Consider the following 22,725-nt stretch of genomic DNA (forward strand, 5'->3'; position numbering starts at 1 on the left):
GTTAAGGATAGTGAGCTTGACTGGTGCCGTCCTTTCCTGTGTGGAGGCACTGTTGAGATTGATGGCACAAAGTATCCCATCACTGTACTGCGTGATACGGGAGCACAGCAGTCAGTGTGCCGAAATGTCACTGGGAAGAAGGTGACATCTAGCAAGGCAGTGTTGTGTCGTGGACTTAACACTGTGGAGGAGTTCGTGACGGCTGAGGTGACGCTGTCATGTCCTCTTGTCACTGCTACGGCGCAGGTAGCAGTGGCAGACGAACTGCCAGTCGCAGGAGTGGACTTCCTGCTTGGGAATGATTTGGCTGGTGGTCGTGTATGGATCCCAACCTCTGATGAGGATGAGGTTGCTGAAGAGTCTGGGCCAGTGGTGCAAGACTCTGTAAATGTTGTTACCCGCTCTCAGGCCCGCTGGGCTGAGAGAGAGCCTGTTACTACCCAGGAGGTTGCTAGCAGCCAGGTGGGATTGACTCCAGATGGGAGTAGCAGTGCTGATGTGGTGGAGCCAGTGTTGGGCTCACCATTGAGTTCTGGTGTAGAGGCTGACGGTGACGGCGTAGAGTCACTTGTTAATGCACCGGACTCGGCTTTGGGAGTTGTTGCTGAGAGTGAGGACGGAGTGTTGGGTGTAGCTGAGTTGTTTGATGGTTATCCTCACTCTGCAGAGCACTCCGGAGGAGCACTCGTGCTGAGTCGCTTCCTGGTGTGGAGGCTGAGGGCTCTGATGTTCAGCACAGGCCCCAGCATGATAAGTCAGGCAGTTTGTTGGAAGTTGGCGCCCAGGGTGGGAGACTTCCAGTTCTGCGGGGAGTTGGAGTTTCTCCCCTGTGGAGCATCGTGGAGGCAGGGAGCGAGCTGTTCCCTTGCCTGGTGACTGCCTGGCTGGTGGTGATGATCCTTCTGAGGACTCACCGGATCACATGGCAGGAGCGGAGCAGCCTGGGCCAGCTCTCCGTCCTCGATGCCGTGTGGGACGTAGGGTTGCAGCGTTGCCTCAACCCCATGACCCTATAGTCCCCCTTTCTCTTACCCAGCTAGAGCCTGCAGAGCTCATTCGTAGGCAGCAGGAGGACCCGGCGTTGGCCTCCTTCTTTGCTCAGTGGGTGAGGGAAGTGAGGAGTTGGAGGGCAGGGAGGAGTTTGTCTTGCATCAAGGGGTGTTGTGTCGTAGATGGCAGGAGAGTGACGGTGGTGAGTTATTGCAAGTAGTTGTGCCGCAGAAGCTGCGTGAGGCACTTGTGCTGTTGGCACATGAGGGGCCCATGGCTGGACACCTGGGCATCCGAAAGACCGTCGCTCGCCTGCGTCGCAATTTTGGTGGCCCAGCATGTCTGGAGAAGTAGCCACGATTCTTAAGTGCTGCCACACTTGTCAAGTGGTGGGCAAGCCTAATCAGACACCCCCTGTGGCGCCACTCCACCCTATCCCTGCTGTTGATCCTCCCTTCACGAGGGTTTTGATTGATATAGTAGGTCCTCTGCCTACTACCAGGGCTGGTCACAAGTATTTGTTGACCATAATGGATGTTACCACGCGGTATCCTGAAGCAATTCCCCCTGAGAAGCACTCACTCTAAGGTGGTGCTGAAGGCTTTGTTAACCTTCTTTACACACTTTGGATTGCCAGCAGAGCTGCAGTCCGATCAGGGGACCAACTTTACTTCAAAGTTGTTTAAGGATACGATGACTGCGTGGGGGATCAAGCATATTGTGTCCAGTGCTTATCATCCACAGTCTCAGGGAGCCCTGGAGAGACATCATCAAACTCTCAAAACCATGCTCAAGAGTTTCTGCATGGAGAGAGATAAGGATTGGGACGAGGGTGTCCCCTTTGTCTTATTTGCGGTGAGAGAAGCGCCCACTGAGTCCTTGGGTTTCTCACCCAATCAGCTAGTGTTTGGACACCGAGTGCGTGGACCGCTCGACGTAGTTCGGGAGGCTTGGTGTCAGCCGTCGCCTGAGCGCCCTGTCTCACTGCTTAAGAGCATTATGAGCAGTCGAGAGAGATTAGCCAAGGCATTAGAGGTGGCGCAGGCCCACCTGTGTAAGGCCCAGCAGAGTATGAAGGGGTATTATGACCGAAGGGCCGAGTATCGGAGTTTTGCCCTGGAGATGAAGTGCTCGTGCTGTTACCACTTCAGGGCCAGCCGCTTGCTGCCCGCTATAGTGGCCCCTATATTATAGAGAAGAAGGTAGGTGACCTCGACTACCTGGTGGTCACTCCTGACCGGCGCAAGAGGGCTCAGCTGTGTCACGTTAACATGCTGAAGCCCTATTTTCGTTCTACTAGCCAGAAGGGCTCTTTTAGTTCTGCCGTGCAAGAGGCATCTTCAGTTTTATTTTTCTGCCGGGAGGGAGAGGCTCCAGAAGTTATTGGGCCTGAACCTGTTGTTCCTACAGGGCAGTGGGAACGGAATAGCCTCCATCTCTTGAAAGAGAAGGTTGCACATTTAGGGATCAGCAATATGAGTTGCTTCGGCGGCTGAGAAAGTACTCTTCAGTGTTTAGCAGTGTCCCGGGCAGGACACAGTTGATAGAACACGATATTGATGTTGGGGACGCAGAGCCTGTCAAACTGCCCCCTACCGAGTAAATCCTATGAAGCAAGCACTGGTGGAGAAGGAGTTGGAGTACATGCTTGAGCATGGGCTCATTACTCGGACTTACAGTCAATGGAGTTCCCCAGTCACCCTGCAGCCTAAGCCTGATGGCAAGGTCAGGTTTTGTATTGACTTCAGGCGGGTTAATGCTCTAACAAAAGTAGACACTTATCCCTTGCCCCGTGTAGATGACTCTGTGGACCGAATCGGGTCAGCTACTTTTATCACCAAAGTGGACCTTGTCAAGGGTACTGGCAGGTCCCATTGACGGAGCGGGCTAAGGAGATAGCGAGTTTTGTGGCCAACGGCGCTGTCTATCAGTGCCAAGTGATGCCTTATGGGCTGCGAAATGCCCCAGCCACATTTCAGCGTCTCATGGACCGAGTTACTGATGGTCTGACTCACTGTGTCGTATACATTGATGACGTGGTCATCTATGACACAACATGGGCTGAGCATCTGACTAATGTAGAAGCCCTCTTTGCACGACTCCAGGAAGCGGGATTAGTTGTCAACTTGGAGAAGTGTGAATTTGTACAAGCTCGGGTGCAATACCTGGGTTACCGAGTGGGCCATGGCTACATCACTCCTCCTGAAGCCAAAGTAGAAGCGATCAGGCGGTTCCCGCACCGACCTGTCGCCGTGCCTTGCAGAGATTCTTAGGAGTGGTAGGTTACTACCGTCGTTTTGTACCGGGGTATTCGACCCTCCTGGCACCTCTTACAGATCTCTTGCAGAAGGGTAAGAAGTGGGTCTGGAGTGAAGACTGTGAGAGCGCCTTCACCGAGTTAAGACCATTTTATGCGAGATGCCAGTGCTCCAGGCCCCTGACTTCAGAAGAAGTTTTGCTCTCGCAGTAGATGCCAGTCAGGTGGGAGTAGGCGCAGTTTTATTGCAGCCTGATGACCAGGGTGTTAACCACCCTGTGTGTTATTTTTCGAAAAGTTTACTCCCGCCCAGAAGAACTATTCAGTCATTGAGCAAGAGCTGCTTGCCATTTTGTTAGCCTTGCAGCATTTTGAAATTTACATCCCCGCTTATGGGCCCCAAGTAGTCATCTATTCAGATCATAGTCCCCTTCAGTTCTTAGAAAAGTTTAAATTTAAAAATCAGCGTTTAACTCGCTGGAGTCTTCTACTCCAGGAGTACAATATCATTGTCAGACATATAAAAGGAGCAGACAACGTTGTAGCTGATTGTCTGTCCCGGGGCCATTCCCTTTAATCAGTTCCATGCCTTTTAAAAAATTTTGTAAATGTTTTGTTTCCAAAATTTTTTCTTTTAAGGGAGGGCGTGTGAGGGCCACCGCATTATTTCCCCTTTATTTAATTATATTATATGTGTAGCCTCTGGCCCAAGCGCGGGCTGTTGCTGTTCCGTTGTGCAGACAACCCTTTGTTTCCACCATTTTGTGCCGGCGAGCACATCAGTACAGCCAGTCTTCAGCGGAGGTAGACACGCGCTCTTGGTTCTGGCACAGTGTGGAGACACGTGTTGCTGGGCTGTTCTTGTTACTCGCTAGTCATTGGTCTGGGAGTTGTGCCCTCCTGTTGAGTAGCTGGCTTGCTACTGGGTAGACCGTGGCTGTGTGGGACAACGGGCTTGTTGTCCTGAGGAAAGTGTAGCCGGTTGGGGCTGCATTTCCTGTTGTGCGTTCGTCCACTCGGGTGTGGCGACGCGGAGACACGTTATTGTCTCGTCCTGTTGTTGCTGTTGGTGGCTGTGGTCACCAGTGTGTTTTGTTGGGTGGCTGTGTGCCCCACCATCTTTTGTATAGTTTCAGTAGTAAACTGTATTGTAGTGGTAGTAGCCACGCACACTATTGAATGCTGAGAGGCTTCATGTCGGCCAGTAGTGCGTAGTTGTTCGCCAGACGTGTCTGCGACGAGTATATAGTGGCTGGTGTCACCCGTAGGTGGTGTCTGGGCTTGTGTGTACATCACCGGATGTGCTGTACACATCATATATTGCAGTAGTAGTAGGCCAGGGATGTCAGTCTAACAGGTGTTAGTAAGCACTTGTAGTAGGATAGTATAAGTATATATATACCGCGCGTTGTTCCGGTCTGTGAGTTATCACAGTCTGTGGACAAGGCGTGTGGAGAGGCATTAATACTTCATAGAAGTGGGTGGAATTGTCCTTGTGGGCGGTTTCTCTAGGGGTATTAAGGCCTCGCCCTGTTACACATAACATCTACCATTTATAAATTCTACTTGGTTGGGTACAGGAGGAGAAGGAGTTGCTGAGGAGATTCCCTTACAGTGGGGGAAATTATACACTGTTGGCGACCTTGAAAGAACCTGAGGGTTACGTCGGCTGCGAGTTGTAGTAGTGGGGACTCTGTGGAGTGATTTATAATCCCCACTGTACTGACCGTAACAAAGTTGGCGATTTTGCCAGCATAACCGTCTAGTGAGCTGTAGCAGCTAACCGCAGCCGCGGGGTGAACCATAACAATATTTATATATATATATATATATATATATATATATATATATATATATATATATATATATATATATATATATATATATATATATATATATATATATATATATATATATATATATATATATATATATATATATATATATATATATATATATATATATATATATATATATATATATATATATATATATATATATATATATATATATATATATATATATATATATATATATATATATATATATATATATATATATATATATATATATATATATATATATATATATATATATATATATATATATATATATATATATATATATATATATATATATATATATATATATATATATATATATATATATATATATATATATATATATATATATATATATATATATATATATATATATATATATATATATATATATATATATATATATATATATATATATATATATATATATATATATATATATATATATATATATATATATATATATATATATATATATATATATATATATATATATATATATATATATATATATATATATATATATATATATATATATATATATATATATATATATATATATATATATATATATATATATATATATATATATATATATATATATATATATATATATATATATATATATATATATATATATATATATATATATATATATATATATATATATATATATATATATATATATATATATATATATATATATATATATATATATATATATATATATATATATATATATATATATATATATATATATATATATATATATATATATATATATATATATATATATATATATATATATATATATATATATATATATATATATATATATATATATATATATATATATATATATATATATATATATATATATATATATATATATATATATATATATATATATATATATATATATATATATATATATATATATATATATATATATATATATATATATATATATATATATATATATATATATATATATATATATATATATATATATATATATATATATATATATATATATATATATATATATATATATATATATATATATATATATATATATATATATATATATATATATATATATATATATATATATATATATATATATATATATATATATATATATATATATATATATATATATATATATATATATATATATATATATATATATATATATATATATATATATATATATATATATATATATATATATATATATATATATATATATATATATATATATATATATATATATATATATATATATATATATATATATATATATATATATATATATATATATATATATATATATATATATATATATATATATATATATATATATATATATATATATATATATATATATATATATATATATATATATATATATATATATATATATATATATATATATATATATATATATATATATATATATATATATATATATATATATATATATATATATATATATATATATATATATATATATATATATATATATATATATATATATATATATATATATATATATATATATATATATATATATATATATATATATATATATATATATATATATATATATATATATATATATATATATATATATATATATATATATATATATATATATATATATATATATATATATATATATATATATATATATATATATATATATATATATATATATATATATATATATATATATATATATATATATATATATATATATATATATATATATATATATATATATATATATATATATATATATATATATATATATATATATATATATATATATATATATATATATATATATATATATATATATATATATATATATATATATATATATATATATATATATATATATATATATATATATATATATATATATATATATATATATATATATATATATATATATATATATATATATATATATATATATATATATATATATATATATATATATATATATATATATATATATATATATATATATATATATATATATATATATATATATATATATATATATATATATATATATATATATATATATATATATATATATATATATATATATATATATATATATATATATATATATATATATATATATATATATATATATATATATATATATATATATATATATATATATATATATATATATATATATATATATATATATATATATATATATATATATATATATATATATATATATATATATATATATATATATATATATATATATATATATATATATATATATATATATATATATATATATATATATATATATATATATATATATATATATATATATATATATATATATATATATATATATATATATATATATATATATATATATATATATATATATATATATATATATATATATATATATATATATATATATATATATATATATATATATATATATATATATATATATATATATATATATATATATATATATATATATATATATATATATATATATATATATATATATATATATATATATATATATATATATATATATATATATATATATATATATATATATATATATATATATATATATATATATATATATATATATATATATATATATATATATATATATATATATATATATATATATATATATATATATATATATATATATATATATATATATATATATATATATATATATATATATATATATATATATATATATATATATATATATATATATATATATATATATATATATATATATATATATATATATATATATATATATATATATATATATATATATATATATATATATATATATATATATATATATATATATATATATATATATATATATATATATTTATATATCCCAGGTATTGCCTGGAGCAGGACATTTTACAGCTTGCTAACTCTCAGTTCATCAGCCTTGGTAGTGCCCGCCGCGAACTCCTGTACCGCCAGAAGGACGGTACTGGTGCGACATCCTATGCTTCATTGGCTGCTCGCTCTTCATCTGAGTCTGCCGGTCCGAAGACAACTCCTCCTGCTACCTCTCGCTCTGTTGGGGCGGGTGGTCCTGTTCATTTGGCCAATAGGTTTGCCCTTTTGTCCGACAACTCAGTTGAGTCACCTGCAAGAAGTGACGAGAATAATACGCACTTGACCAAACTAACCCATGTAGTGGATGTCCATTTGCCTCCTGCATCGCCTAAGCCTTTGATGGGCATGATCAAATGGCACTGCGGCTCTGCGGAGTCGTTAGATTAAACTCAGTCTAAGACTCTAAGCAGTCTAAGGTTTCTCCCGGTGCACATAATCGTGAGTCCTCCAGGGACCGCTCTGCTAGGGTAGCTCCAGTAGTTTCTGCTCAGCCTCCTGTGACATCCTCTGTCTCAGATCGGGCTTCTTGTGATGAGGATGGTCTTAGCATGGAGATGTCTGATGATATTGTCACAGCTGCCCCTCGTGGACCAACTGTGTCAAAAAGTGCAGTCCAGCCTGACCCTCGTCCTCCGATGACCGGTAGGTGTGATGATGGTTCGCATCACTCACCAGTAGGCCAAAAGGCTGTGGTCCAACGACCCGGCACATCACAACTCCCGGTGTCTTCTCATCGCTTGAATATTTCTAGTCGGGTGAGTCACGGGCAGCCCCTTCTAAAGGCTCGCCCATCCACTGCAGCTAAATAGTCATCTTCAAGCTTCTACAGTGGAACTGTAGAGGCCTTCGCGCCTCGTGGGGGGAACTCCGAGCTTTGCTGTCGGAGTTCTCTCCAGCCTGTGTAGCTCTACAAGAGACTATGCTAGGTGATAGTACTTATTCTAGTCCTCCTGGCTATCGTGCCTTTTTTAGCACTCCTTTCCCTGACCAGGGCCACCACGGTGGCACAGCTATTCTAGTCCGTCAGGATATACCTGTTATCCCGTTACAACTTAACTCTCCCTTCAGGTGGTTGCTGTTAAGGTCTTTATGGGACGATTGTACACCATTTGCAGTTTATATCTCCCTCCTCGGCTTCCTGTCTCCAGGGGTGAGCTTGACGGCCTGGTGCGTCAGCTGACTCCACCTTTTCTTTTGTTGGGAGATTTTAACGGCCGTCACCCATTGTGGGATGAAGGTGCTAGTAATCCTCGTGGGGTTTTAATCGGTTCTTTTATTGAGGATGAGGGATTGGAGGTTTTAAATTCTTGGGATGTTACACATTTCCACAGTCCTACTGGGACTTTTACAGCTATCGATCTTTCTCTGTGTACATCTAATTCTTTCCTTGATTTTAATTGGCGGGTCCTACCGGATTTACACGGTAGTGACCACTTTCCTATTTTATTGGAATCTGTGAACTCTGAGCCACAGTCCCGGCCCCATGCTGGGTTTTAGACAAGGCAGATTGGCCTCGATTCACAGATCTTAGCTCTTTTATCCGTCCGCTGGCTGACTTTTCTACTTGTGCTGAGGCTGTTGATTATTTTACTGATTTTTACATTCCGCAGCGCTTCAGACAATCCCTAGGACGTCCGGTCGCTTTACTAAGCGTCCCGTTCCTTGGTGGAACGCAGCATGCACAAACGCTGTGAAAGCGAAACGGGCAGCTTTCTCTCGTCTCCGGCGACATCGTGGGGACCCGCAGTGCCTGGAAGCTTTTCGACGCTGCCGAGCTCGGGCCCGCCGCGTTTTGAAAGAGGCACAAAGAGCCTCTTGGAAAGCTTATGTATCTTCCATTAATACCCGCACCCCTCTTACGGATGTCTTTAACAAAGTCCGCCGAATTGCTGGAAAGTATTCTGCTCCTCCCCCACCAGTTTTGTTGTCTGCTGGGCGAACGGTGGCAGACCCTAAGACTGTCGCCGACCTCTTGGCAGAGCACTTTGCCAGTGTTTCCCAGAAGGATCCTGCAGCCCCGGGCGCACGTCACCGCCAGAGAATCGAATCTCTCGCCATAAACTTTTCTTCCGCTGGAGGGGAGTCTTATAATGTCCCTTTCTCTGCTTCCGAATTGAGGACTGCTTTGTCTCAGTGTCACGACTCTTCTCCTGGTCCAGACGACATTCCTTATGCCTTTTTGCGTCACATGTCTGACCGTGCTTTTACCTTTTTATTAAATCTTTATAATATGATTTGGCATACCGGTGATTTTCCATCCTCCTGGGCTGTCGCAGTGGTTCTCCCATTTCCGAAGCCTGGGAAAGATCATCTCAGGCTACGAACTATCGTCCTATATCTCTGACATCCTGTATCTGTAAAGTGCTGGAAAAGCTGGTAAATGTAAGGCTGATCTGGTACTTAGAGAGGGGGAACTATTTGTCATCGGTACAGTATGGTTTCCGAAAGATGAGGTCTACTACTGATGCTCTTATGTCCCTGGAGTTTTCAATTTGTGAGGCTTTTACTAATCACCACCACCAGGTAACCGTTTTTGTTTAACCTGGAGAAGGCCTACGACACAGCTTGGTATCATGGCATTTTACTTTCTTTGTATAATTTTGGCCTCCTTGGCCACCTTCCTATTTTTATCCAGCAGTTTTTATCGAGACGTCTTTTACGGGTTCGAGTGGGGAGTGTTCTCTCTGATGCTACTGTTCTAAATGACAGTGTCCCACAGGGAAGTATTCTTAGTGTTATGCTATTCGCAGTCGCCATAAATGGTGTTAAAGATACTCTACCGGATGGCGTTCACAGCTCCTTATATGTGGACGACTTGTGCATCTCTTTTGCTGCTGCTAGGATGTCACTGATTGAGCGAAAGCTCCAACTGGCAATCAATCGGGTGTCCAGTTGGTCCAACATAAATGGTTTTCGTTTCTCCACCTCAAAGACCGTGTCTATGCATTTTTGTCGTAATCGTGGCGTTCATCCAGATCCCGATTTATATTTAGGCAATAGACGCATCTCATGTGTGGAGGCCACTCAATATCTTGGCCTATTGTTTGACAACCGTCTTACTTGGGTTCCTCATTTCTGTTCTCTTAAAGCATCTTGCAGGACGGCACTATTTCTTCTTCGGGTTTTAAGTCACACCTCTTGGGGTGCGGACAGGGACACTTTGCTGCTTCTTCACAGTGCACTTATACTTCCAAAGCTGGAATACGGCTGTGAGATCTACTCATCCGCAACGGATGCATGGCTACGTGTGCTTGTCTCCGTGCATCATGCTGGGGTCTGCTTGGCTACGGGTGCATTTCGGAAATCTCCAATACCTAGTCTATTAGTGGATGGATAATTTTTACTCTCCCTGTTTTGTCTTTTACAATTTTTAGTGACTGTCGCAGTGCTCTTACTGCTCTTTGTTGCACTGTCTCCTTTAATTGTTTGGTTTTATCAGCCCTGAAGTAGCTATATCTTCTCACCAAACGAGGATATCGTATTGGTTTCTGTTGGTTCCCTGGTCACGTTGGTGTTCCAGGGAATGAACACGCAGACCGCCTCGCTAAAGAGGCAGCAAGTCGCGCTCCATCTCCTACCCATGTTCCGTTTCGAGATGTATTTCATGTAATTCGTGTGGCGGTTGCAGCAATTTGGCAGAGGAGATGGCTAACGGGGTTCGCAACCTCGAAAATGGGAGAGATCACTACTTCCACACTCCCTCAGTGGACATACACCCATGTCCGTGATCGCCGTACACAGACTTTATTGGCGCGACTTCGTATAGGTCACACGTACCTTACACAAAGGTACCTCCTGACCAGGGACCCTCAACCTTACTGTGATGACTGCTTGGTGCCGCTCACCGTGCGGCACCTGTTGGTAGAGTGCCCTAGTTTGATCTAGTTACGACACCGCTACCTCTACCGCTGTCGCGGTAGAGATAGCGGTCTATTATATCTCAAAGGTCCTTGGGCCGAAGTGTCTGGCCCAGGGCCATGACGTTTTTAAGTTTTTGGGAGAAGCTGACCTTCTCCCAAAGCTTTGAATTTTATTCTTATTTTATTATATGCATTTTAATATTTTATCTAGTTTTATTGTCTTTTTTAGGTTTTAGATACTGTATTGTTTTTAACTGTTTTTATATAGTTTTTTTTTAACTATGTCATTTTAAATTATTGAAGCGGCGCGAAATGACCTTAGCCGTTGCGGCGCCATATTTAAAATCCATCCATCCATCCATCGCCTCTGTTTGTGAACCCCTTCGCCTGTGACATTACAGCTGTGTGTGTAATTGTTTCTCACTAGTGAAAGGAAGAAACTTTACTTGTGTTTTCTTGTGCCTGTATGAGTATGTGCCTGAGCTGTATGTGCCTGTAGCGTGTCTGTGCGAGGATCTGCTCTGTCAGCCCTCCGGTCCTCGCCACACTGCCAGCTGCCGAACGTACGAGAACTGCTCAGGGTAAGTCGTTTGTGCCAACCTGCTGAAGCACAGGTAAGACAGTGACTGAACAGTGCACAGGACAACGACACACCCACTTTCATTCCCTGTCGGCCATCCAAGTGGTCACCAGGGGTTGACCTTCTTCCTCATCTTCTCCCTGAACCTTTTCAGAACAGTAAGATAATATTCCTTATTGACAGACTGACCCTGAGGAACCCATACTTGCTCATCTTTGCCTTTTTGGGCCTGGGGAGTTTGCGTGCTTCCACTGAGCACTCTGCCGTTTGCTCTCAGGGTCATAGGTGAACACCCATCTCTCATCACAAGTCACTACCTTATTCAGGAAAGCTGAATCAGCCTCTATCATTTCGAGAATGTCGGTGCAACATTCCACAAAAACTGCTTCTGGTCGTCGGAGAGGATCTTTGGCACGAACTTGGCACAGACTTTGTGAAGCTTCAGATCTTCGGTCAGAACTGTCTACTGTGCCAGTACTAATGCCAACAGCTTCAGATATCATCCTCACAGATATTCGACGGTCTTGCATCACTAACCTTTGCACTTCCTCAATGTTTTCCTCCTTGCGTGCACTTTTTGGTGCGCCAGATCTGGGTTCATCTTCAACTTGTTCATTTCCTTCAGAAAATCTGTTAAACCACCGGTAGAAACTTGCTTGGCTCATCCTTTCATCCCCATAGGCTTCTTTTAACAATCCATAAGCTTCTTGTTTTGTTTTCTTAAGTTTAACACAAAATTTGATGGCGTAACGTTGCTCCATGTTTCCTTGCATCGTGACACGTGCTCGGAGATCGGCAAACCGGATCAGACAGGTTCCACCACAATCACCGCTATTACACAAACCACAAAACATAGGAAGTTGCCAGTTGGTAATTTTATAGAGTATATGTATGTGTACTTCTCCATGAAAAAGTAACATACCATATATATATATATATATATATATATATATATATATATATATATATATATATATATATATATATATATATATATATATATATATATATATATATATATATATATATATATATATATATATATATATATATATATATATATATATATATATATATATATATATATAACACACACACACACACACACGTCAGAGACTGCAGCAGATCAAACAGTGAAACACACACACAGCAGAGACTCAATACTCGAATGTTTTAAGTCAAACTTTTCAATACTCGAACCCAAAAGTTCGATTTGATACTCGAAAAATACCTGGTTGTAAACAAACAAAGGCCTCTTCTTTCACCCCTCCGCCAGTTGTGCTGCTGCGGTTGTCAAAATAACATTCCCCTGCGTTCTATCTGTTGTTTTTAATTTTGAAACTTACAATAACACTAAAAGCTTATGAGTGGTGAAAATATCAGGTAATCAAATGTCCCAACAATTGGTTGTAAAGAAATATCTGGCATCTCTCTTCCTGCCGCCGCCATTGCCCTGTTCTGATATCGGTATTACCGAAGGAAAATACCAGTATTCCGGTATTCTGGATTCCTAGTCCTGCATTCATGAGAAAAACAACATTCTTCTGCTTTCTTTTTGTATTTTTTTCATTTAGAAACTTAAAATGGCACCAAATAGAGGTTTATTAGTGATGAAAATAAGGAATCTAGTGAGAGTGATGAGTGAACCACAACCCTCCACTAGTGGGTTCACAGAAATCACCAGGAGAAAAGTTACCAGACGTTTTTATGGATGGTGACTCGTCCTCCGGGAACTTCCCGCTTTCTCCCCAACGTTCTTCCCTCTTCTTCTACGTTATCCATCAACAGCCTTCTATAACGTTATGAAGCAATGAAAAAAAGAAAAAAATGACACTGAAAAATTTTTAAACAAGTTTTCTTGCTAAGTTTAGGACGAAGGACCTGATTTATAGGTATCGGCAGTCGAACTTGATACTCGAACAGCCAGTTAAAATGAATAAACACATACACATGTACAGTAAACTGTACATGTGTATATATATATATATATATATATATATATATATATATATATATATATATATATATATATATATATATATATATATATATATATATATATATATATATATATATATATATATATTTATTTATATATATCTATCTATCTATCTATCTATCTATCTATCTATCTATCTATCTATCTATCTATCTATCTATCTATATATATATATATATATATATATATATATATATATATATATATATATATATATATATATATTATGATGGACACTACTTAATGTAATGTGTACCGTAGTACTGCGGCCGTGGCTGTGTATTGTTCCGCTACCCCACGCCACGCCACACATTCAGTTGTACTCAACGCAGTTTGGAGTACACTCACGCTCGCCTGGCAATCTACTTGCCTGACTTTCTTTGACTGGTCCTCCTGTCAAGCACAGCCAGTCTACCTCTACAGTCTACTGTTTACAGTCACACTCCAGTGTGTAGACTGTAATTCTCATCATCACGCAAGCTACAAGTTTCATTCAAGGCGCCTAGACTACAAGTCTCAGGCCGCGGCTACTCATCAAATCTCCACGCGCTCGCTATCAAGTATTTTGTATTCCTACAATAAATACAGGGAAGCTTCCCCCTGGTGTTTCTTTCCAATACACCTGCATATGTCGTTGGTGCCACTGGTACCAGGACATTAGATGGTGGCAGCTGGTGGCCGCCCACAGCCCGTGATCAGGACATCACCGCCACATTGCAGCCTAGTGACGCTGTCCGTCCCTTCCTGCTCCCCCCAGCCTACCGCCCCTGGCAAGGATTTTTCGTGGAGCTGAGGACATCTATACATCTCTGCTACTTCATAAAAGTATCACCTGTCGTGAGTAAAACTTTATAACCACAGTGATTAATTTTCTGTGAATATTTTTAGAGTACCAGTGAGTGTCTTCCCGTGTAAATAGGCGCGCCATATTTGATCTCCAGTGAAGACGGTTCCTGATTGGCTTTCAAAAACAACGTCATGAAAAATCAAATGCTCAGTATAGCACCACAGCTTCATCTATGAAGTCAAATTCACGCAGTGACCATGACACTCGTTCCAGACAGTTGTCACGAGACCAGAAATCACAGCGTTATAGGTCTTGGTCACGTGGTAGTCACTCTGATACCACTAAAACAGTGATCTTGCCTCCATCATACTACTGTATGATCCATGGCAATTGTACACATCCTACTGAGGAGTGTAGAACAACACTCAGACTTCAAAAGCAACAAACTGTCACGCAACAGTCAAATTTTCAGCAAGCTGCCTTTCACAAAGCGAAGGACTAGCTACACAACTTAACACAGCGTCACTATGTGTTCCTTCTCTAACATCTAATAATTCTCACCGTCAGAACTTTCAATGTTACACATACAGCACACCAATCTCTGTCTGTATGGATACAGGTGCAGATGTTAGCTTAATCACAGAAAGTGCATATCTCAAACTGTTTCAGTTGTATAAGCTTTCCTTTCAACAATGTCAACGCGCTTTCAAAGGTGTTGAAGGTTCTCCATTACACGTTATAGGAAGTGTTCTCCTACCTATTTCTTTTCACCCTCATGATTCTACCTTTCTTGCAAAATTTCACATAGTTTCAAATTTTTCCTTGCAGTGTGATGCTCTTTTAGTTAGTCCAGAACATACACTTGCAGAAAATGATATTTCTCTTCATCCTAACTATCAGGCACTTTCTTATAAGGATGAACTTTGTTATGCTACATCTAACCCTAAATTTATCTTAAATGTCACCACTAAACGTGTACACTTTGAAGAGTCCCCTCTCCCACGAGTCCAGCTGCTAATGCAGTTGAATCAAAGTGTTCTGAGTGTGTACCTAAAATGAGTGCAGCTGTTGTTATTGGTGATCAATATGTGGGCCCTACGAGTGCTCGCGTTATATCAGTGCGTGTCAAGTATGCCCCTGTAGGTTCCTTTGTGTTATCGCACCCTGACACTTCAAGAGTGAAGCGTCTAGCATTAGAAAGTACCTTGTCGTCTGTACACAAGGATAATGTTACTTCTGCTTTAGTAACAAATCTTAATGGCTCTTCTATCACCCTCAGAGATGGAGTTCACTTAGATTCAGTTACAGTTATTGATGCAACTTCATTGCAGGACTTCACAACATGTATAGCAGCTGTATCTTCAGTCGTCTTCTCAAAGTGCTGAAGATATTGCTTCTCAGCTTGAGCCTCATACAAGTTATGGATTTTCCTGACATGAAATGTAATCTTATTAACTTACTTGTGAACCATAGGGAAGCTTTTGCTCTTCCTGGTGAGCCTCTTGGTGTTACAAATAGAGTTCAGCACCACATTGAGCTGAAACCTGACACACGTCCAGTGTACGTACAGTCTTATAGGTTACCTCATTCTCAGCGACAGATTGCTGATAAGTTAGTCCAGAACATGCTTCAAGAAGGCATTATACAAGAGTCTTATTCTCCTTGGACCTCACCTTTACTACTAGTAAAGAAGAAAGACAACTCTTACCGTGTTGTCATTGACTTCAGGAAAGTTAACACAGTCACGGAACCTGATCATTATCCTTTACCAGTACTTTCTGAGCTTTTACAAAACATTGGTAGTGGAAATACAGTATTTTCAACACTTGACATCAAGTCAGCATTTTGGCAAATTCCATTATCAAAAGAAAGTCGTCCTGTAACAGCTTTCTCTACTCCTACAGGTCACTATGAATGGCTTTGCTGTCCAATGGGTTTACGCAATTCACCTCTAACTTGCCAAAGACTAGTAAACTCTATGTTCCATGGTCTCATTGGTAATGGTTTATTTGTATACATGGATGATCTCATTCTTGTCTCTAAAGATACTGACACACACTTAGAGAAATTATCTCAAGTTTTTCAAAAATTCACAACAGCAGGCCTTAAGCTCAATTTGCCTAAATGTCAATTTTTCAGATCCTGCATTGAATTTTTGGGACATGTTGATTGTCAAGGAATTCATACTACTTCAGATAAAGTAAAAGCTATTCAAGACTTTCCAGTGCCTAGAACTACAGCACAAGTCAGTTCATTTCTAGGTCTTGCAGGTTATTACCGTGCATTTATAAAAAAAATTTTGCATCCATTGCTCATCCTTTAAATAAACTTAAAAAGAAAGATGTACCTTTTCAATGGACTTCAGAACAACAGCAAAGCTTTGATCAACTAAAGACTTGTTTAACACTGAATGGCTTCGCTGTCCAATGGGTTTACGCAATTCACCTCTAACTTGCCAAAGATTAGTAAACTCTATGTTCCATGGTCTCATTGGTAATGGTTTATTTGTATACATGGATGATCTCATTCTTGTCTCTAAAGATACTGACACACACTTAGAGAAATTATCTCAAGTTTTTCAAAAATTCACAACAGCAGGCCTTAAGCTCAATTTGCCTAAATGTCAATTTTTCAGATCCTGCATTGAATTTTTGGGACATGTTGATTGTCAAGGAATTCATACTACTTCAGATAAAGTAAAAGCTATTCAAGACTTTCCAGTGCCTAGAACTACAGCACAAGTCAGTTCATTTCTAGGTCTTGCAGGTTATTACCGTGCATTTATAAAAAAAATTTTGCATCCATTGCTCATCCTTTAAATGAACTTAAAAAGAAAGATGTACCTTTTCAATGGACTTCAGAACAACAGCAAAGCTTTGATCAACTAAAGACTTGTTTAACACAGCCTCCTGTTCTAGCATTTCCAGATTACTCCTTACCGTTCACAATTTGCACGGACTCATCATCTTTTGCAATAGGAGCTGTCTTGATGCAACAAGTTAAAGGTCAGCATCCACATGTGATTGCTTTTGCTAGTCGTGTTCTTAACAAAGCAGAGTCACACTATTCTGTAACTCACATGGAAGCACTCGCTGTAGTATGGGCTCTCAAACATTTTCGTGATATCATTTACAATTATCCAGTCACTGTTTATACTGATCATTCTGCTGTAACTCAACTTTTCTCAGAGAAGAACCTTACAGGTAGACTCGCCAGATGGTTCCAAACAGTTGAGCAGTTCCAAGCAGAGATAAAATATTTACCTGGACGTGCTAATCTCGTCGCAGATGCTCTTTCTCGTAATGTAGCTATTGCCGCAGTGACACAAGTTCATAATTTTTCTCACCAAGACTTAACGTTAGCTCAACGTAATGACCCTATTTGGAGTAAAGTCATTTATGCACTAGAATCTGGTGATGAAACAAGTTTGCCTAAATTGCCTATTCCATTGAGAGAACTTGATATTCATAATGACATTCTCACGCGTACAGTACAAGTCTACGACCGTGAAGTAAAACAAATTGTCATTCCAGAATCTCTTGTCCCTACAGTTTTGCATTTTGTTCATGACGCGCCACAAGCAGGTCATCCAGGTAGAGACAAAACTCTTGCTATGGCTCGCCTCAAGTATTATTGGCCAAAAATGCGTCTAGATATAACTACCCATGTATCTCAATGTGTTTCTTGCGCACAGCACAAAGGTAACACTAATACGGCGCCTATTTTAGAGTATCCTACTCCAGCAGGTCCTTTTGAGACTGTCGCTATTGACCTATTGCAACTACCATGCAGTCGGCAAGGTTCCTCTTATGTCCTTGTCTGTGTAGATTATTTCAGCCGCTTTGTAGTGTTAGCTCCTTTGCAGAACAAGTCTTCGAATGCTGTGGCACATGCTTTAGTAACAAATCTTTTATGTCCATATACTACACCAACTGTTTTACTCAGTGATAATGGGACAGAATTAAAAATGAGATTTTGCAAAATATTTGTAAACAATATAACATAACACAAACTTTTGTTTCTGTGCAGCATCCAGCCTCAAATGGTATAGTGGAACGCGCTAATAAAAAGATTCTAGATGTTCTTCGCCATGTAGTGAGTCAACTTCATGACTCCTGGCAAGATTGGCTTCCACATGTTGCAGCTTCAATTAATGGATCAATTAATGCTTCCACAGGAAAAACACCACATTATATCATCTATGGCTCAGAGAAACGTTTGCCCTATGATCTATTGCTTCAGCCTCATATACCTGTTTACTCTTTAGATGATTATGCTAAAAATCAGCTGAAAGCTTTTCAAATTATTCATGAGTCTGTACGACGTAATCTTCAAGCATCTCGTACTGAAATTATCCAGCGTCAACACGAGTGCTACACCTGTAACTCTTCAAGTCAATGACATTGTGTATAAATCTACTCCTGAGCGTCAATCAAAGCTTAATTTAAATTTTCAGGTCCTTACCGTATAGTTGAACGTATGCGCGGCAACAAATTTAAAATTCTTGACCCAGAGTCTAATATTTCAGAGATAGTGCATGTTGATCGTCTGAAGAAGAGTGATGTTCCACTGTCACCTTCTTCTACTTCTACACACATGCCTGTACAGACTACACAGTCTTCAACAACATACACTTCTGATTCTTCACCTGTTCTACCTTCATGTCCTTACAATTTGCGGACACGTACAGGTGTGTGAAGTGTATCTCTTATATTGTATCTCTTATATTATATCATGTTATATTATATTATGTTGTATTGCATTATGTTTTATTGCATTATATTATATTCTTATGTACTGTCCCCAGATGACACATGGGGAGGGATTAATGTCATGTAGGTAATATATTTTTTTTACTGTAAATTTGCTTGATTTATCAGAAGACATATTCATGCTTCTCAGGCCTTAACACACAGGCGTGGCCCTAGGGTATAGCGTGTGTTTAATGGGGGGTTCCATTTGCAGTTACATTTTTTACATCCCAATTTACTTTTTTTATTACTAAATTTATAGTAACATTTCACTTTCTCCCTACCTACATAATATTTTTTTTTTTTTTGCTAGTGTCACTTATATTTATCATGTACTTATTATATGTATGTAACTTCACTATTAATGCAACATTCATCACATTTTGTTTTAGCAGCACCTCTACTGTTATACATTGTTATCTGCTCTATCCAAGTTGAATTAGCTACTCAACTTGTGGTATGTAGGTGATTTATGTTATTTAGAGTTGAGTGTTTGTTTGCTTGTTTTTTTTTTTTTTTTTTTTTTTTTTTTTTTTTTTTTATCATCTTTTCATGCTTTTCATTTATGCTCAATTACATTATATATATATATATATATATATATATATATATATATATATATATATATATATATATATATATATATATATATATATAATTATTAGATGTATTATATGTATGAAACAATATTTGACACATACACTTTATTCACCATATGTAACACCACATTTTTACACATGTATGTAACATTGTTCCTGTTTCAGTGATTTCATTATACATGATCATGTATCATTTCTATGTCTCTATACAAATTTTGTATGTTATATATTTACTAGTCATTACCATAAATGTGTAAATTTTTGTTCAATAATGCATCTTACTTTTGAAATTGCATCAAATTAATATATTTAGCCATGTTATACTTACCATATCATGTTATTGCTGTTTATTTGCAAACTAACTATATTTTCTCAATAATATTATTGTTCTCACACCTATGTGATATTTATTTTGCTCAGTGCATTGTATGACATGTCTTATTATTATTATTGTTCTATTTGAAGTGTTTAAGTATTGACTAGAGTGCTTGGTGAGGACACCTTCGTTAGCGTGGTCGAGCAATATGATGGACACTACTTAATGTAATGTGTACCGTAGTACTGCGGCCGTGGCTGTATATTGTTCCGCTACCCCACGCCACGCCACACGAGTACACTCACGCTCGCCTGGCAATCTACCTGCCTGCCTTTCTTTGACTGGTCCTCCTGTCAAGCACAGACAGTCTACCTCTACAGTCTACTGTCTACAGTCACACTCCAGTGTGTAGACTAATTCTGCATCATCACGCAAGCTACAAGCTTCATTCAAGGCGCCCAGACTACAAGTCTGGCCGCCGGCTACTCATCAAGCCTCCATGCGCTCGCTATCAAGTATTTTGTATTCCTACAATAAACACAGGAAAGCTTTCCCCTGGTGTTTCTTTCCATCACACCTGCATTATCTTTGGTGCCACTGGTACCAGGACAATATATATATATATATATATATATATATATATATATATATATATATATATATATATATATATATATGTGTGTGTGTGTGTGTGTGTGTAATTCACTGTTTGATCTGCTGCAGTCTCTGACGAGACAGCCAGACGTTACCCTACGGAACGAGCTCAGAGCTCATTGTTTCCGATCTTCGGATAGGCCTGAGACCAGGCACACACCACACACCGAGACAACAAGGTCACAACTCCTCGATTTACATCGTGTACCTACTCACTGCTAGGTGAATAGGGGCTACACGTGAAAGGAGACACACCCAAATATCCACCAGGCTGGGGAATCGAACCCCGGTCATCTGGCTTGTGAAGCCAGCGATCTAACCACTGAGCTACCGTGTGTGTGTGTGTGTTTCACTGTTTGATCTGCTGCAGTCTCTGAGGAGACAGCCAGACGTTATCCTACGGAACGAGCTCAGAGCTCATGATTTCCGATCTTCGGATAGGCCTGAGACCAGGCACACACCACACACCGGGACAACAAGGTCACAACTCCTCGATTTTCATCCCGTACCTACTCACTGCTAGGTGAACAGGGGCTACACGTGAAAGGAGACACACCCAAATATCTCCACCCAGCCGGGGAATCGAACCCCGGTCCTCTGGCTTGTGAAGCCAGCGCTCTAACCACTGAGCTACCGGGCGTGTGTGTGTGTGTAATTCACTGTTTGATCTGCAGCAGTCTCTGACGAGACAGCCAGACGTTACCCTACGGAACGAGCTCAGAGCTCATTGTTTCCGATCTTCGGATAGGCCTGAGACCAGGCACACACCACACACCGGGACAACAAGGTCACAACTCCTCGATTTACATCCCGTACCTACTCACTGCTAGGTGAACAGGGGCTACACGTGAAAGAAAACACACCCAAATATCTCCACCCGGCCGGGGAATCGAACCCCGGTTCTCTGGCTTGTGAAGCCAGCGCTCTAACCACTGAGCTACCGGGCCGTGTGTGTGTGTGTATTTCATCAATTTATTTGTATATATTTATTGGAATAGTAAATCAAGAAACTCAATAAGAAATAAATTCATAAATACCAAGATTATCAACATTGGCAATTAGGTAAAGAAAATAATATTAAAATTAAATGAGTAGAATTATGTAAAGGTAACAATTATATATTCTGTAAATTCAAATACTGACAGAGATTGGTTGAA

At 38.3% G+C, this 22,725-nt stretch overlaps 1 protein-coding gene across 1 annotated transcript; it reads right to left on the reverse strand.

The window, feature by feature from the left end:
* Positions 1 to 12,671: 12,671 nt before the first annotated feature.
* On the reverse strand, positions 12,672 to 13,235 carry LOC123508649 (protein GVQW3-like). Its single transcript, XM_045262492.1, has one exon. It carries the CDS (start codon positions 13,233 to 13,235, stop codon positions 12,672 to 12,674), a length of 564 nt encoding a protein of 187 aa, XP_045118427.1.
* Positions 13,236 to 22,725: the final 9,490 nt, after the last annotated feature.

Source organism: Portunus trituberculatus, chromosome 25 (assembly GCF_017591435.1).
Source record: "Portunus trituberculatus isolate SZX2019 chromosome 25, ASM1759143v1, whole genome shotgun sequence".
NCBI lineage: Eukaryota > Metazoa > Arthropoda > Malacostraca > Decapoda > Portunidae > Portunus > Portunus trituberculatus.

Excerpts from the sequence above, each read along its gene's own strand:
- LOC123508649 (XM_045262492.1), bottom strand. The coding sequence starts at position 13,235 with ATGCAAGGAAACATGGAGCAACGTTACGCCATCAAATTTTGTGTTAAA.